At 40.5% G+C, this 18,755-nt stretch overlaps 1 protein-coding gene across 1 annotated transcript in view; it reads right to left on the bottom strand.

Annotated features, from left to right (window-relative positions):
* Positions 1-9,892: 9,892 nt before the first annotated feature.
* The window catches only part of EGFL6 (EGF like domain multiple 6), a 41,230-nt gene continuing 32,367 nt past the window's right edge, over positions 9,893-18,755 (bottom strand). The window contains exons 10-13 of the mRNA XM_065640244.1: positions 15,290-15,370; positions 13,306-13,392; positions 11,673-11,938; positions 9,893-10,518 (exon numbers count right to left, since the gene is read on the bottom strand). Of these exons, the coding sequence (XP_065496316.1) occupies positions 10,423-10,518; positions 11,673-11,938; positions 13,306-13,392; positions 15,290-15,370 (530 nt within the window). The 3' untranslated portion in view covers positions 9,893-10,422. The remainder of the gene's footprint in view (positions 10,519-11,672; positions 11,939-13,305; positions 13,393-15,289; positions 15,371-18,755) is intronic.

Below are 18,755 nucleotides of genomic sequence, written 5' to 3'. Positions count from 1 at the left end.
TGTAGCATACTACTTTATCATATAGTCCCACAGTGGGACACCACATTATTTTGGACATGCTATAAAAACTTAGCATTTCTGAGTTTAAGTGAGCTGTGGTTTTGCATTTTCTGCATATGATCTCCATAAAAGACAATGTTAGCATAAGAACACACGTGAACTGTTCTGGTTTGCCATCGAGCAGGAAACATCCGGCAAAATTGCCACTCGTATTACTTTGTTTATTAATAAGTACTCATATTTATGAAAGAGAACGCCGTCACTGAAAGTAGCACAATGGTAAAGCATTTTCTTTTAATGAAATTAAAAGCTTTATTTAATGAGTTTTAAAGATTACCTATATTGATAACACATTAGTAATGAAATACTGCAGAGATGTACTCCCATTCACAAAATATTTGCAATGGAGTTATTTCAAACAAGATGTAAGTGAGTTCCCTTAAAAGTCTTCTTTCTTCAATTTGTTTTTCAAAGGATAACTTTTGGTCTTTCCTTTTTATTGTCCATTCTTGGAATTGTAACAACTACCTCTTCAGAATAGCTCAGGCAAAATGTGTTGTGGCAGGAAGAACTGACAGGCGTTTCCTCTCAAATCCCTGGAGCGATGATTTGAACTCTCTGAAACCTTGTGCACGGGTAATGGCAGCAGCTGTTCCTTTCGGAGTGGAATCAAGGAAATTGGATCCTCCCTGAAAACCTGAAAGGGAACTGGTAACTGGTCCCTTGCTAGAAATGCTCCTAGACAGGGACGCAAATTCATTGCCAGCTCTTGGTGAGCCCAGTGTAAATTAAAGTGTCTGTAGTGAAATTAGATGAATAATAGATCTATACAAACATGCCTGAGAACAGAATTTGTCTCCATTTCAGTAGAAAGCTCGAATGCCAAAGTTGTGATAAATGATTAAAAATTGCTCTTGCCTCCAGCCTGAAAATCAAAGGAAGGCAGAACTACAAATGTCTTTATTAAAAGTAACATCAGCCCTATAGAGAACCATCATCTTTTTTGATTTATACGTCACACAGCTTTTCTTTATAGGTCTGTAAAGCACTGAGTTGGCCACAAGATAGTTTTGTATTAAACCTCTGTGATAATGACTGTAAAGACAAATGGTGGCAAGTGTTCAGACACTCTTTATTAGCATGGCTAAATAAAATGGATTTATTCAGAATTACGGACATTTTCTGGCACTGACTTTAAAGCATGATTTTTATTATTGTGTTTCCTGCCTAGGAAGAATTAGATCACGTTATCCTTGAAAATTTGGAAGCCAAGAATGATTAATCATGGCACTGACTGACTAAGGAGAATGACCCTGCATGGCCTAGTGTTCAGGAAAGGTCGTGCCTGGAGCAGCAGAGCAGCAGCAACAAGAGGCAGGTACTGTGAACAGCAAACTGCTGAAGCTGGAGATGTGGGAGGCTACTAGGAAAATATCCTGCAGTGACTTTGAAGAATTCTTTCCCACTGCTTGAATTCATCTGTGAGCCCTGACTGGCCAATGTGTTCATGGCTCGATCTGTCACTGGCAAGAGATTTTATGTCTTTGCAGTTGTATCTGTCTCCCAAACCCAACAGACACTAGCCAGATGAGGCATCTCTCTCCCGACAGGGGAATGTACATCAAAAGGAAGACTTTTAACTTAGCATGCAATTTGAGTGGAAGTACACAGTTATATCTATCCTAGCATAAAGCCCTCAAAATCATTTCCATCTTGTGTAGGAAGGCAGATGGGATAGCAGGAATGGTTGAATTATTTAATGGTTGAATTGACTGACTGAGATACCAAATCTCATAGTAAGAGGAAACATAAATATGGTCAGGGAGCAGTAAGAATCAGACACAAGAAAATATCTCTCCCTGTTTACCTGCATGCAAGGTCAGCTTTCATGTTTATCCCATGCTCCAGTTAGTGACTCTTACCCCGAGTTCCCTTTCCTGTTCTTGGGTTGCCCAATGTCGACTTCTTCCACTGTTTTGTTCTATAGTGGCCAGTTTGCTTCAGTGGCAGGATACCATAACAAGATTTGTGCTCTCTTAATAGAGGTGCTCAGATCTAGCAAATTTTGAAAGAAATGAAAAAGGGCCCCCAGAAAGAGAGGTACTCACTATGGTGTTTATTTTGTGGTCCAGTGCTGTAGTTCTTTCTGGAGAGATTTTTTTCAGTTTAAGGTTTCTTCAGTTTGAAGGTCATTTTGTCAATAAGTCTTGAATTTATATTGGTTTTAGAGATCCCAGAAAAACAAACAAACAAACCAACCAAAATCTGTGTATGATCTAGGCATATGATTCAGTTAATGGAAAGGGTCCTTACCATTCTGCTAGCAAGGAAAAAAATGACATAATGCGAGCAGTATTAAGTGAATCATTATAATGAAATGAAGTGGGACCAAACTGTTATAGACAATCACCTCTTCCTTCATCCTTAATATATGGAAGAGGATATACACGAATTCTACACAAATCTCATGTCCATAGGTTTTGAAAGTCCAAGAACTGGGCCATACTTTGGGACTCTGACAGATTTCATTTTGTGAGAGTACCTCCCCTCACAGCATTTGAGGTGTGTTCATTCACACAAAGAAAGAAGCCTTAGCTGGCAATTCGTTTCAAGGGTCACTCATGGTTTTTAGGCTCTGATCCAGTTTTGAGAGGGAGATGGATCAGGCTCTGGATTTTCTTAGGCTGGTTTTGAACTGCTGCTGCTTATGTGTGACCAGATAAAAGCTTCAGAACGGGGTGGTGGATGAGCTTGGCAGCAACACTGCTCACCTCTCCCATTGTGGCTGCTCATGCTGGTTATTTCCATGTGCCTCAGCCAGTGTGGGTTAAACTCATTCCAATTTGTTCTTGGGCACGTGGTGGGATGCTCGTATGACTGCCACCCACCAGCCAGTCTGTGACAGCGAGGGGAACGCGCGCCTGTCTTTGTGCACTGTCCTATCCTGTGTCTTGGAGGAGAGGAGACTGAGGGAAGACCTCATGGCGGCTACAGCTTCCTCACAAGGGGAGGAGGAGGGGCAGACGCTGATCTCTTGTCTGTGGCAACCAATGTCAGAACCCAAGGGAATGGCAGGAAGATGTGCCAGGGGAGGTTTAGGTTGGACATCAGGAAAAGGTTCTTCACTCAGAGGGTAGTGGAGCATTTTCTGTAATGCTGGAAAGTACTGGACCTAGGGAATGAGGATCACAGAATCACGGAATGTTAGGGTCTGGAAGGGACCTCAAAAGATCATCTAGTCCAATCCCCCTGCCGGAGCAGGAACACCTAGATGAGGTTACACAGGAAGGCGTCCAGGCGGGTTTTGAATGTCTCCAGAGAAGGAGAATCCACAACCTCCCTGGGCAGCCTGTTCCAGTGTTCTGTTACCCTCACTAGGAAGTTTCTTCTCAAATTTTAGTGGAACCTCTTGTGTTCCAGTTTGAACCCATTACCCCTTGTATTACCATTGGTTGTCGCCAAGAAGAGCCTGGCTCCATCCTCGTGACACCCACCCTTTATATATTTATAAACATTAATGAGGTCACCCCTCAGTCTCCTCCAAGCTAAAGAGACCCAGCTCCCTCAGCCTTTCCTCATAAGGGAGATGTTCCACTCCCTTCATCAACTTTGTTGCCCTGCGCTGGACTCTCTCCAGCGGTTCCCTGTCCTTCTTGAACTGAGGGGCCCAGAACTGGACACAATATTCCAGATGAGGTCTCACCAGGGCAGAGTAGAGGGGAAGGAGAACCTCTCTCGACCTACTCACCACCCCCCTTCTAATACACCCCAGGATGCCGTTGGCCTTCCTGGCCACAAGGGCACAGTGCTGGCTTATGGTCATCCTGCTGTCCACCAGGACCCCCAGGTCCCTTTCCCCTACACTGCTCTCTAATAGGTCATTCCCCAACCTATACTGGAACCTGGGGTTGTTCCTACCCAGATACGAGACTCTGCACTTTCCCTTGTTATATTTCATTAAATTTTTCCCTGCCAAACTCTCCAGCCTGTCCAGGTCTTGTTGGATGGCAACACAGCCTTCTGGCGTGTCAGCCACTCCTCCCAGTTTGGTGTCATCAGCAAACTTGCTGATGAACTTGGTAGTGTTAATGAGAGATACTCCCATGTGTTTCCTGGCTCTTCTACGGCAGGTATATCAATACATGGTGGGGGTATCATACCACCAGAAGGACCCAAAATTGAATTACCGGTAGGATCTGTGAAAAAATTCTGCTAGAGTGAGTGGAATGCTACAAAGCCATCTAAGTAACTTGCCCAGTTAAATACTGCACAGAGTATTTAACTTGAGAGAAACCAAGAGTTATATCTCTCTGCCTCTCCTTTCTGCTATACATCCACAGCTAACCTGTCTGATGTTGGTTAGTCAAATATTAATTTGTTGTGTGAGCCCTGAGGCTGTTGACATACACACAGTGTTCTTGAAATAGATGTTAAAGAAGAAAGCCTCCAAACTCTCATGACCACTGATAAGTCCATTGACTCTTCTGAAGGAACCAGCAAATAAATCAACTACAAAGTGGTCCTGTGTTCCTCCACTGCAGGACATGGTGGACAGCAGCGTCAGTACAGGAAATACAGGAAAAATATATGGGAGCTGGGTATGGACATGGAGAATTTACATGCTTGATGTGCTTTTTTGTCTTTTTCAGTATAAGTGAACATTTAAAAGGAAAATACAGTCATTCTCAGACCATTTTCCTTAGCGGCAGTAGCTAATTTGGATCCAGTGACTATGAAGATATAAAGAGGATTATTTATTCCTAGTCTATTGCTTCGCAGTCACCCACAATTGATTTTCCCATCCCATTTTCTTGCACAGTCATTCAGTATCACAAGATTCTTTGCAGTCAGTTTGTGGCTTGACTGTCTTGAACCGTGAAGGCAAACTTTGTCACCTTGCTGTTCACATTTTCACTCACATTTTTAGCAACACACATAGCTAAGTCATTCTACAAGTGCCCCCTCACCTCTAGGAAAGGTGACTACTTTAACATTCTGGCAGTTTCAAAGAAGACAAAGAAAATTAGGACTGCCCTATATTAACATTCTGGGCAGGAAGGTGATGTTAATGAGTAATTCACCGTAAGTCAATGTGTGGCTTTCTTGAGTAGAGGATCCACTCTAGTGCTTTTTAAATCTGTTGTGAATGTTACTTAGTTTAGAATAAAATTAGTGCTTGACGGAAGAATAGTTTTTTGGGGTATTTTTGAAATATATTGTTTCTGATTACTTTATGGCATGTATTTCTCAAAGTTTTTTATATTTATTCTATATTGTTTTATCATGTTTGTGACTTCTGTTTTTTCAATGCTATTATATAATTGTAAATTGAGCCAAGTTTTCAGGTGAGAAGACAACTCCTGATGCAGTACACAAAAATATAAAGTATTAAGCTATCAACTATAGCAAGAAAACTGTAATCCTGCAGTGAGTCAAAACACAGAGATTATAATATCTGTAATAAACTGCAGCGAATCAAAATGTGGAGGTTTAATGTTAAACTGCTATTGGTGTGAAATCAAGGGCCAGATTCTAATTGTCTGCTTTACCCACCTAAGTCAGATTTACTGGCTGAACCTCAGAGGTGTCCAGTTCAGCAAACAGATTTTGGTCATCAAAGTTAAGTACCGATGTTCCCTGTACAGCCAGCAGAATGCACTGGAGTAGGCAGTCAGCTCTGGAAAAAGATCTAAAGTGGCTGAATGAGTTGCCAGCTTTGCTATTGTGTGTGTAGAGTACAAACAGTATTTTGGATAATGGTATAATGCATTACAGAAATGTTAAGAAATTTAGAGATTTTTAGACAGAGTATGAAGCTATTTCAAAAAAAACCCCAAACCACAACAACAACAAAAAAACCCTTCTAAACCATTGTGAGTCATGCTTTACTGAATCACTGAAGACCAAATATAGCCTGAATAAATAATTAACGATCAATGTTCTCTCAACAGTTCTATAATGTGCACTTCCTGAAGAGCTGGGGTTTGGAAGGGAGAGAGTCAAAGGGATTGAATGTCTAAATATGTTGAAATCAAACTATAAAGTCAGGTATTTGAGAGGTTAATAACTATCAACATTAGAAATACTTTCCCATAAAAAATCTTTTGTTGCTATGAGATTTTATGTAACAGTACATATACAACAAAATAAATTATTGACCACTTCCTTGTTATTTACCTTTTCATTAATATATTATCATGAATTTCAATACTTCCAGTACATGCAGGTGTATGTCTCTGTCCTAGAAAGTATAGCAATTATGAAATAAATGAGCGGCAGTCATTGAAAGCATCTCTCCATTATCTTCATCTTTAGGATCCTTAAAAATTGCAGTGGGAAATCCTTACTTAATATATAAAAATAGCATCTAATAGCTGGAAAATGTTTTAAGTTCCTTTCAATTGCAGGTTACAAGATAATCATCTTGTGGGAACATGCCTGAGCTTTTCCATGTATTCAAGCTTGACAAAATGTCTCCTTTAATTCTTTTGGCGGTTGAAGAAAAGTGATTGAAACCTTTTGTTATACAACCTTCAGGATTTAGTGATCACATCTGTTGAGTAGTTTTTGAAGGATGTAATATAGATTTGGGTAATTAGCTGGAAGCTTTTTTTTTTTCCATGAATTTGTAGGCAGAGTACTGTCTCCAAAGTTTATTATCAGACTTAAGAGTTGCAAATGATGTTATCAAAGTTCAAGCCACTTGATTGTAGCATACTTTAAACATTTTAAAGTACTCCCAGTGCAGTTTCCTTGCTGTCTAAAATAATCAAGCAGATAATGGATTTCACATTTCACAGTAATGGAAAACCGTCAGGAACATTGTGAGGCATTAATGACTGTGGGCATAATATGCCCTTTAATCTGAAGGAGAAACAAGTAGCTTTTGCCTTGAGCACTTGCATCTGTGAATGAATGTTGCAAACAATACCAGTTGATTTGCTGATGCACTGATGTGATTTATATGAATGTCTATACATAATGGATTTATTTTGTTGCTTCTGCAGAACCTATCTTTGAATTTATTCACAACAAAAAAGGTTTCAGTTTTACTCTTCAGATCTTATTATATTTGAATTATTTTTATGGTCTGCTGTGATGCAAGCTGTCTTATATTTGACAATCCATTGCAAACAAATGAGAAACAACTGCATCACTACAGGAAGCCTTATGGCAACTATTGCAGTCTGTATTGATCTGTGCAGATAATTTTCTTACTCGTTCCATGAAATGCAAAATCTTCTATTTTTGTCTTGTCTTTTGGGTGGAATGCTACTACTAAAGTACTTGTCACAGTCATGATTTATGGTGGGATAAAGTTCAACCAACAATGAATAAATATCAGCACATCAGGCTCTGTATCAGACCATGTTGCTTGTGTTTGCTCTCTCGAGTTTGTGAAGCGAGCAAATAGTCTTTAGTTATTATACTATGCCTTCCACAGGCAGCATTTATCTTTCCATGCCAAATAACTGCACACGCAATGAATTCCTAGCTGCACTTTTTTAGGTAGAGTCAGTTTGCTCTACATACATAGTTCAAACATATCATTTGCACTGTAATTTTTGAGACTGTGACAATTCTTTGGCTTCTTAGGCTTTAGGGACACTGTGTACATGTAAGTTATTGCTGTTTGAAGCTAAACGTAGAATTTGATTTCAAGAAAATGAATCTTTTATTTTCTTGGTCTTCAGTAAGGGTAGTTCGGAGAGTCAGATGAGGAGTGAGTCCAGAAAAGCACTTCTTTCACTTTTCTGCCTCACTGTGACCATGTTCTTCAGGCATCCTGAGATCACACTCAGCATCCAATCCACTACTGAGGTAACTTTCTCCTCACTTTGAAACTCCCACAGTCTTTTCTCTGAGATTAAAGAGAGTTTGGTTTTCTCCAGTCCTTACTCTGCAATTCCCTCCGCACCTCCAAAGGCATCAGGAGAGAAATTCATCTGTCAAAGCTGAAGTCCATGTACAGTTCTCAGAGCACCTGTTCATAACACAAACCGGTTATAAAAAGGAACAACCATTTTCTGATTACATAGCTATTGTAAACTTTCCATACATTTCCAGTCTTGCTTACACTTTCCTTAACTATGTGCAAAGTGCAAAAATGTTGTGTTTCAACAAGAAATGTCTCAAACATCCGTGATTTGCTTCATAGGTGCCATTCAAGGTGTTTGAGCTTTTGTAGTTATTTTTTATTAAAAAGCTTAGGTTTGTACAGGCTGAATTTTTTGAGGCTCTCTAGTGTTGCTCTATAAGATTAAATTATCTTGGATGTCTCCTTCTTCATACACTAAATAAAATAAAGAATGTCACTAACAATAAACAATGAGCTGTCAGTTTAGGAGGTGATACACAGAGGTAACCAAGAGGAAAATATGTGCATGCATGTTTAACTGAACGTTTCATGATCCAGGGCTTCTCCATGGGCATCCCTGTCCTCTTGGGATTCAGACTGTTAGGTACCTTCAGAAGAGATCACAAGACAGAAGAAGATCATAGAATCATAGAATCATTTGGGTTGGAAGAAACCCTCAGGATCATCGAGTCCAACCATAACTTAACTCTAGCACTAAACCATGTCCCTAAGAACCTCATCTCTGTGCCTTTTAAACACCTCCAGGGATGTCAACTCCACCACTTCCCTGAGCAGCCTGTTCCAATGCCTGACAACTCTTTCCGTGAAGAATTTTTTCCTAATTTCCAATCTAAACCTCCCCTGGCACAACTTGAGACCATTTCCTCTTGTCCTATCACTTGCTACTTGGGAGAAGAGACCAACCCCCTCCATGCCACAACCTCCCTTCAGGTAGTTGCAGACAGCGATAAGGTCTCCCCTCAGCCTCCTTTTCTCCAGGCTGAACAGCCCCAGTTCCCTCAGTCGTTTCTCATCAGACTTGTGCTCCAGACCCCTCGCCAGCTTCATTGCCCTTCTCTGAACTCTCTCCATCACCTCAGTGTCTTTCTTATGATGAGGAGCCCAGAACTGAACACAGGATTCAAGGTGGGACCTCAGCAGCACTGAGTACAGTGGCACAATCACTTCTCTAGTCCTGCTGGCCACACTATTGCTGATATAAGCCAGGATACTGTTGGCCTTTTTGGCCACCTGGGCACACCGCTGGCTCATGTTCAGCTGGGCTGTCAGTCAACACCCCAAGATCCCTTTCTGCCAGGCAGCTTTCCAGCCACTCTTCCGTGAGCCTGTAGCACTGCCTGGTCTTGTCCTCCACAGCTTTGTCATTTGACTTCTTTTCAGAAAAGATGGAACCTGGATTGTAGACCCTCCTCACACGTGTATGTGTACGTGTACGTGTGCGTGGGTAAGCGTGGTGGTGGGTGGCAGCTCCTAGTTTGTGGGAGAAGGTTCTGCTCACCTTCTTGCTCCTGAAGATGGCAGATAGTCTCCAGCCCTTTGGCTGAAGTTTGAAGGGACACGAAGGAACAACAAAGTTGTTGGTTTGGGTTGGTTGGTTGGTTGGTTGGGGTTTTTTTGTTTGGTTTTGTTTGTTTGTTTTCTTTTTTTCCTTTTTTCCCCTCACTTCTGGAAGAAAGAGCCTTATTTTGTGGCCACTAGGCTATATTGTCTACTGGAAAATGAAAACTGTTCATTTACACTTCTGTGGGGTAAAGCAGGCCTGCAATCCAGCAGGAGCCAACTTGTTCCCGAAGGTCAGTACATAAAGTGAAGTTTCTGAAGTGCTAATAATGGGTCATTATTTTTGTTCTTTTTCTTCGGTGCCAGTTGGTAACATCATCTGTTAATGATGAACATGAAATGCTTATAAAACTATGAAGGGATCATTTCTAAACAGTGATTTTTGTGACTCAAAGACACTCATGACAAACAAGGTATTTTACATACTTTATTAGTAATGAAAATATTCCTCAAAGACATGACTCCACTTACAACTTGCTTAGCTCCATCAAGAAAGAAATAAAGCTCCTTTCTTCTTACTTGCTGAATTGATTGAATATCTACAATCTAAGTCAGAAGTTAAGATTACATCACCAGAAGTAGTAACATCCTCTTAAATACTGCTTGTACATTACTTGTGGAGTAGAAGAAATGAACCAGAAGACTTAAGAATAGCCTTGAAAAGAACTTTAAGGAATAAAAGCGTGTAGAATTTGTAAAAAAGCTAGACAAATAATACTTTAGAAACCTGGCCTTGAATTATAAAAGACAGTAGTGCTATAATCAAGGAATGTATTAGAATAACTAATTAAAAAAGTGTACTCTGCATCTTGCACATGTCAGTTTTTCTGTTTGCATTGCTGTGTGACGTTCAAGGCATAGTTTTTATGTTTTATTTGTTTGTTTGGTTTGTTTTTTTAACAAAGAAAATGATACAAAAATACAGTACCAGTAAGGCAAATGTTAAAAATAGGATTAAATCCAGCATACTCAGATATCCATTATCAGGTATCTTCTGGGCATAGACCAGAAATTAGTATCACATTGTCTACTCCAATTTCTCCAGTTTTGCCCTTTCCACGTTCTGATTCAAAGGTGACCTGTCATAAGAAAAGAGATGTATTAACAGTGAAAATGTAGTTTATCTAACCATTTAGCAACTCTTAATGCTAATTAGTTATAATGCTATCTCTGAGGAACATTTTATCACAATACAGGACTTAATGACTTAAATCCTCACAGTTTTTCTGTTTTCCATGTGTTATTTGAACTCAAAATCAAATGGATTCCTTTAATAAGATTACTTATTTTCTTTTTAGAAAGAAAATGTGAATTGAGTGAAATCCTATTATAATAATGTAGTTTTATCATAATATGTGATGTTAGTGCACTTCATTTCTTGAAGATATTACAACTGTTCATTTTCAATCTATTTGGATCCTTAGGTTTTGGGTGTATATACTGTATATATTTTCTCTCTATAGTATAGTGTGTATACTATATGTAGAGAGTAGGTTCATTTTTATGAATAGAATTCCTGGGTTTTTATTTTAGTCTGATTCTCATTTATGTAAGGGATTTTCTACATCATTCCAGCAGTACAAGGAACTTTAAAAAGGGCTTGCATTTCATTTATACTCATAGTATTCAGTTATACAGTAGAAGCCTTTACAGAGCACTGAAAACATTCAGTCACATAAATGAAAACCAGGCCCTAGAATTGCAAGGAGAAACTTGCTGAAGTCCTGATTGAGGCAGTTTTCTGGCATACATCAGTGCACAGTGTTCTCCGTTGGCTAGTATGTCCTGCTTCTAAGGTGATTGCCCAAATTTGATTATACATGACGTTTCCTTTTGCTCTAATGGTCTGGTTTAGTGTGGTTTGAGAGCATCTGCTCCTATGAAATGGAAAATTTTCATTTTTTCAGGCATGGAGGTATGCTTCTGTTGCACGAGATATAAAGGAGAGGTTTTGATAGCCTGTGTTAATTTATGATCTGATGCAGCTTTTGTAAAAATGACAGGATTACCGGCATCGATGTCCTAACTAATTTGGGTAACTCACTTCTGAAATTACAACCAGATAATAGCTTTTCTGCCTCTTAAAATGTGTGCTCCTGTTTCCCATTTCAGATAAGCCTTTCGATGGCCAGTAAGTGATGCCTATAAAACAGCTGGTGGAACACTTGAGGATTAGGAAATTAAGCTGTTGTGTTGGTTATGGTAGTTGACTCATGAATTGTATTATACTTACACTGTTGGTTGTTTCAGTCCCCTGAAATATCTCTATTTTTCCTGTTCTCCACCTTTCATCTTTTCCTTTGTTCTGCTCCCAGACAAGAGCAGGTTTTTTGTCTGCCAGGAACACTCGAAGTTTTCCCACTCTCTCGCCAGCAAGCCGATAACTGAAAATCAAGCAGTAGCTGCTCTTTGGTTTGAGGTCGCTGAGGAGAAGTTTAAGACGCCCCATATCATTCTTGTGCCCCACAAAAGCTGGAACTGCCATGTAGTACCCATCGCCTTGTAACATAAAAAAGGAAAAGACATCCTTAGTGGACTTATGTTATTTGTTAGCAAACTGAATACATATTTACTAAGAATATGTGGAAGCTGTGTTACTTGAATAATTTAAAATCAGGCTGGAGAAAAGCAGCAGGGAGTGTACTTTGCAAGGAATAAGCTTGCACTGTTGGAAGACAGATCAGTTTACAGAGGAGATGAGTTCATATTTCACTGGCAATCACAGTCATTCTTCCTGCACTAACTTTCAAAGGCAAAACCATCTCCATTTTTCAAATGCAACAGCCTGAAACGTGCTGCTGTGCCTCTGTGGTCAGACCATTTCCAGTAGCTGAACTAGCTCAATACTCCACTGTCCTCTGCAGTGATGACAAACTAGTGAAGGTACTGATATCTTATTTCCCAGATACTGGAGGACCAGTGAAATGACAGAAACACACAAAGTGACAAACAGATTAAATATCTGGCCCTGTAAATAAAGTCATAATCAACAGATGTAAGTTTGGGGAGATGAGGTAAGGTCAGGGTAAGGTCTTCCTGGAAGTGGCAGCACAAAGAAGGGACTTGGGGAAAAGGAAACCTATGGAGCAGGAGAGAAAGAATTAGTGAAGAAAGACTGGGATGGAAAGACTGTGAGGGAAGAGGGAGGAAATGTGTGTGCAGGAACTGGAGAAAGTGGCCTGCGGGGTCTGCAGGATCCACCGATCCCTACTGCAGCAACTTCTGCAGTGTTTCCTGTGTCACAGAGGAAGAGGCAGCTTTTCAAACAAGTTCTTTCAGCCACACCTTTTTATATACACCTGCACAGCCGTCACACATGGCACTCGTGGAGCTCTTTCTCAGGTTTTAGCAGGCCTGCCGTTGGCACCAGGTCAGGTATCGGTTGTCCTTGAATAGACCCCTGCCCTTGGCTCCTTCTGAGGAATGCTGCCACTAGTTTGTCTTGCAGAGTTTGAGATTTCTGAGCAGTTATCACAGTGCTGTCTAAGCCACGTGAGCGACTACATTGCTATATCCATCTAAATGGCAGATGTGTGGTTAAATGCCCTACCAGTCTTGGAGAGACAAAACATGTAGTAAGGTTTCCATTGCCTTGTACCTTGCCATACTGAACAGTCATGTTCTCATAATTTTTCTCATATATTGATTCATTTGTGTTGAAATATGTTGCTGATTACCAGTTGGCACTGGATATTTCAAATAAACAATTTCCACTCCCAGTATTCTCTGCCTCCTTGTTTCTTTTATAAAGATAACCCACTGATAGGAAAGCTAATTCTTGATTCTGTTTTCCCCTCCATCCCCTTTTTTTTCAAGGGCGTGAGCCATCAAATCAAAGCATAGCTAGAGGACAGATATTTAAATACCTCTGTCTCGATCAGCAGGATTCCAATCAAAGTCATCATCAGCATCTTGTTTCCAGTCACAGACTCCTCGACTGAAGCTGCAATCAACTGAAAAAAAATGGCACTGGAGACTCAGAGATAAGAGGAGCACCGTATCATAAATGCTGACAAAAATAATTTCTTCTTTATTCACACAGTTATTAATGTATAGGTCATTCTAAAATTATCTACAATCTGAGTTCAGATAGCCTTGACCTAGACTAAATTGCGAAAAAGCAAAACATTAGCATTTATGTAGTAATTCTTTCTTTAACTCACAGTAAAGTCTGTTGTGTCTTTTTACTGCCAATCTTCCATCTGCAGGAGTTTATATGCTATGACTTCTGTATACTGAGCACCTCCTGATTGCCAGGTGTAGTTGGAGCAATTAGTTTTGAACTGGTTTGGGGTCTGCCAACTTGAGAGCTTTCCTCTTTCCATTTATTATGCTGCTGTCATTGTAATCAGCTGAGATGCTCAAGCTCCAGTTCTACCCATTGAAGGAGAGGAGCTGGCTTCCCATGAGAGGAATCCTTTGCATCAGCACTTGGTACTCACACTACATGGAGCTGGCAATAGCCCAAATCAGTTGACCTTTAGAGCACACTGAAAAAGGGTATCACCCAGAGCACGCCACAGCCTTCGTGACTACGCAGATGAAAAAGCATTACATGCACAAAGAAAGAAACACTGTGCAATGCAAAGAAAGACAGATCAGATTAAGAATAATATGTCAGCCATCTGAATTTCCTCAGAAAGAAGCATCCTACCAGTTCTTTTAATGTATTTTATCATGAGACACGCAAGTGCAGTACATGGCATCCAGAGAGCTTTACTGTATAAATCCATTGTTTCTGAGACTAATGCTTTCTGAATTGGAAAAACCCCAGTATGTTACCCTTAATGTCAGCCAGAACATCTGTCCATTTTGTTATGTTTAGTTTTCTTTAAGATTTGTAAGCATTTGTGGATTGGTTTTGGGTGAAACTCACCTTGTCCTAAAAGTAATCTCAGCTACAGCCAATCCCAGCATTTCAGCCCCTTCCCATTTGGCTGGTAACTCCCCAGGAGGGTGCTGCTGCCCACTAAATGCATCAGCTCAATACGATCTCTCAGTCCCCCCTTTTGGGTTCTCCTTTTTAATGTGATGCCCATAAGCAGGTCCTTATAGTCAGCTTCATGATTCTGTCCACCACAGAGAAACTGTTTCCCACCGGGAAAGAGGGGGATAGTGCCCATTGATCTGCTTTTATGCTTTGCTTTAACCAGAGCTGCACTGCACTCTGTTAGAGTTCCCAACAGGCAGTGGAATTTTCTGTTTAAAAGTGGGTGAAGCAGTTTCCTAACACATGGCAGAAGCTTAAGTTGTGTACATGAATTGACAAGTCTTGGACCTTGTATGCTGATTTGACAATATTTTTTTAATGTGAGAAAGAACAGGTAATATCATTTTACTCTGATACCCACAGGACTTACTGATGAATTGGGAACTAACGTAAAATAGCCAAGCTATTCAAGATTCAGGGTAAATATTTATTCTGTCCTATTCAAAGGAAACTCCTGTTGACTTCTAACAGAGGCCCAGGAGAAAAACCAAGAGAATATGGCTGAAGGACACTGGCATATTGTTGTGTGCTGTGCAACACTCTTCTAACATGATTTAATTTTACAGACTAGAAATGACTTCATTTTTTCATGATTATGAAATAAATCAAGTGACATTCAATTGCAAGTCAAGTTTCAATGTGGCGGAACTTTCTGTACATGGCTTATAAACAGTTCAAGTATGTTTTGAAAAGGGCACAAAACCAGCTTCTCACATTGGAATTGGCAGAATGGTTTGGTCTCCAATGCCCTTTGTTTTATGTTAAAGGCTTCTAAACTGGTTCTGGCTTGGCTAATATAGGTTGTCATGAAAACACACAATATGCAGGAAAATGAATACTGTAGAATAAAAATAATCTACCTTGTTGCTCTGGTCTTGACACTGGAATTTTCCTTTGTGCCAGGAGAGGGCTGAAGGCAGCTGCTTCTTTCACCTTGGGAACTAGGGAAAACAACTTGTCAAGTGCTGAGTCAGGATGGGAACAGAAAATAAAACTTTATTCCTTTATATCAATTGGCATCATTTATTTAAATAACTCAATATGTGTGTTTTTCACTCCACCACCAAACTCACATATCTAACTCCAGTTAAATACTAACTCTGGATTTTAAGATTTGGTTTAAATTGCTGTTTTCCACAGCACTGTGCCTTCTAAGCTGTGGGCAATGGAGCTACAATATTCACAAGGTCATAAAATGTTGAACACGATCTTTCTTTGGTGTGGTGATCTGCTTTCTTGCTACAAAACTTCGACTAATAATGGAAGTACCTGAACTCTACCAGACAGCAAAGATGACTCAATGGCTTGGCAGCACTTTGCCAACAGCAGCCTCAAAAAATGGGTAATGTCAGAGACTTTGTAAAAGCCATATGGGTTGGGGGATGACAGGCCAACAGCTCTGTATTCAGGCAAGTGATAACTGGTGCTGCTGTAACAGAAGCCCCAGGAAATTATTTCTCTGAAGCCATACTCTCTGCTAGGGTACCTGTTCTCCTGCAAACCTGATCTGCTCTGCTGTCTGTTGGGAAGGGAAGGTGCAGCGACTGCCCTACCTCTTCCTCACCCTCCCTGCAACAGCTGGCAAGCACAGCCTGATGTTTTGATAACCGGTCCTGGTGGAAACCCACAAACAAGTTCCTTTTGTAAAAATTGGTTGATGCGTTTTGTGCCAAACTAGAAGAGTCAGTACAGCAGCACAGCCAATGAATGTTAGGTGCATTATCTATGATATTGGCCTAAAGTAGGTTACTCAGAAGCACTGTTTTTCAGCAGCGGCCTCAGAGACCAAAGCAAAACCTCTCCTGTCTGATGACATACAAAGGTATAGAAGCTTGCTAACTCTTATTTACTCTAAGTAATACTCTGAAATACTCTAAGTATTTTAAAGGTTCTGTGATTAGCCTTCTTTTGTACGATTTTAAGTGGTTAATAGAGAAGTGCACTCATTAAAAAAAGTCACAGTCTCAACTTCTTTGTGCAGAGCCTATGTAAGTAACTAATCACAGATAAGGGCAAAACCTGCTTTCACTGGCAGAGGGTTCTATCCTTTGCAAAGACATATGCAGATGGTACCTATGATATATAAGTACACATCTATGAAAACAAGAGGAGCTGAAATGTGCCATTTTAGAGGAGGAATGAGGAAGCATCCTTTGGATTACTGCTTACAGAAAGTGTTAGTGGAAGGCCTGACAGACTAAAGTTCACTTTTCAGCCACACCATGTGGGCAGCAGCCCTAGGAAAGGCTCAGGCTTCCTCAACTGCCAGATGACAGGAGCTGTGGAAATGGAAATCGCTTTTCCCTACTCAGCATTGTATCATTCATGCCATTAGAAAGTCACAAATGCCAGATATTTTAAAAGCCATTACTTTCGCATGCACACACATTTGTTCAGAGGGGAGTTTGTTCCAGTGAGTTCCACTGAGCTAGGACTTTCCATCGAAATACTCCAACATATTCATAGTCGTAAGCACATATTCCATTTCAAGAACATGCTTGCAACCCACTGCAATCCTGAGCCTCCTCGCACCATAAAGACTATGACATCTCCTTAACCTTTCTTCTTCAAATCTGTCAAAAATTGCTCTGTATGTACAGCAGAGAAAACATACAATAATGAAGAGGCCCTGGAGGCACTTCCAGAGGTGCTGAATTGCGCCGAGAAAGGAGACTGCTGCAATCTTCTGAGCTTTCTGATGAGCTGCCAGGAGCGTGTCCTCTCTTGTTGCCCTTGCAGCCTTCTCCTCACCCAGACCATTGCTTAAATCACCTGGATAATATTCTTACTTAAGGCAAGGATTAATATGTCTTTCTCAAAATTAATATATATCTAAATATACACATTTAGAAACAGGCACATAGAGATCAGGTGTGTAGGTTTACTGTCATGCCATAAAATTAGCCTCATACTTAGTGAAAGAGGCTCAGGCTATGAAAACCCTTGCCAAAATGAAGAGAGCTATTAAAATATGATCAGTTCTGGAAAGAGTGGAGTGATTTAACAGAAGACAACAGCTGCCAGAATGATTTATTTACTGAGTTATTGAATTACACTAGAATTCACTTGAGGGATATATATGCGGGTGTAGCTGTGTGCTGCAGATGCTTCAAGTGAAGAACTGTCATATGCATAAAAAGACCCAAATTTTGTATCCAAATCTATTTTTGTTTTCATTAGACTCAGGTTCTCCACTTACTGGAAGATATCACCAGCAAGTTATGAGACTAAGCTTCAACTTGCAGAAGGTTTCCAAAAAACCTTATTTCTTGGAATGTGCCTACGTTTTGCATCAGACCATCACTGGACATAGCCAGGATCCCCCTCCTAAGTACAAGGCAGGAGTCAGGATTACTCTTTTCAGCTCTTCTGCTGTCAAGTAGTGCTTGCAGAAAGGCAGGCCTCATCTTATGTTCCCTAAGAACATATTCTCACCAACAAAAGCTCACATATGTCCCACATCAGGCACAGCAAAGTCTACCCCTTCTTTCTGCACTGCTGGTGCCCACCCACCTACTATACTTAACTGCAGCACTAGCTGCTATATAATCTCTACACGTAAAACCCTTCGTATCATGGTGCCACACGTTCCTAACTATTGATACCATCATGATACTCTTATGAGGTAAGATGGGTTGATCTTATGAGTGGGAATTAGCAGCACAGAGAACTAATTCCCAGGTCTTCAGAGGTACCCGTGTAACTACCACCAGTGTCTGTAGGAATCATGTCTATGAATGTCTGTGATGAGATGAGCATAAGTAAATTGTTGACATTCTGGTCCTGAGAACAGCCACCTTGTTGCTGACATGGGTTCCTGCACCTGGAAGAAATTCAGTGTTGCTGTCTGTGATGTATATCTGAGTACTGCCCCTGGTCCGAGAAGAGGGAATCTTTTTGAGCCATGTTAGATGTTTTTTGTCAGTTATACTACATATGAAGAACTGCAGCAAGGAAAGAGACTTTCTGCAAAATAGAACAGCCCCAGACAGCTCTATCTGGCTGAAAGTACTTCTATAAAAACTAATAGGACTCTCATAAAGCAACTCTGAAACTACTGAGGATGACTACGATCATGGAAACACCTCTTAGCAATAACTTCAGAAAATGAGAAAGTAGTGCTGAAAAGAAGAATTGAGACGTTGTCCTAGTATAAACATGCCTAAACAGAGTGCCATGAGGGGATTTAGAAAGGAATTTATACATGAAACTAGAATTTCACTTTAAAAACTCCAGGCTTCCAGGGTGCACCAAACATGACGAAAGCGCTAAGGTTTGAGAGCCGCCTCCCAGCCACCCCCTCTCTCAGGGGACCTTTAGGTGACC

The sequence above is a fragment of the Caloenas nicobarica genome, chromosome 1, assembly GCF_036013445.1.
Source record: "Caloenas nicobarica isolate bCalNic1 chromosome 1, bCalNic1.hap1, whole genome shotgun sequence".
NCBI lineage: Eukaryota > Metazoa > Chordata > Aves > Columbiformes > Columbidae > Caloenas > Caloenas nicobarica.
The sequence above is the reverse complement of the archived record's forward strand: the minus strand, read 5'-3'. Positions and strand labels throughout refer to the sequence as shown.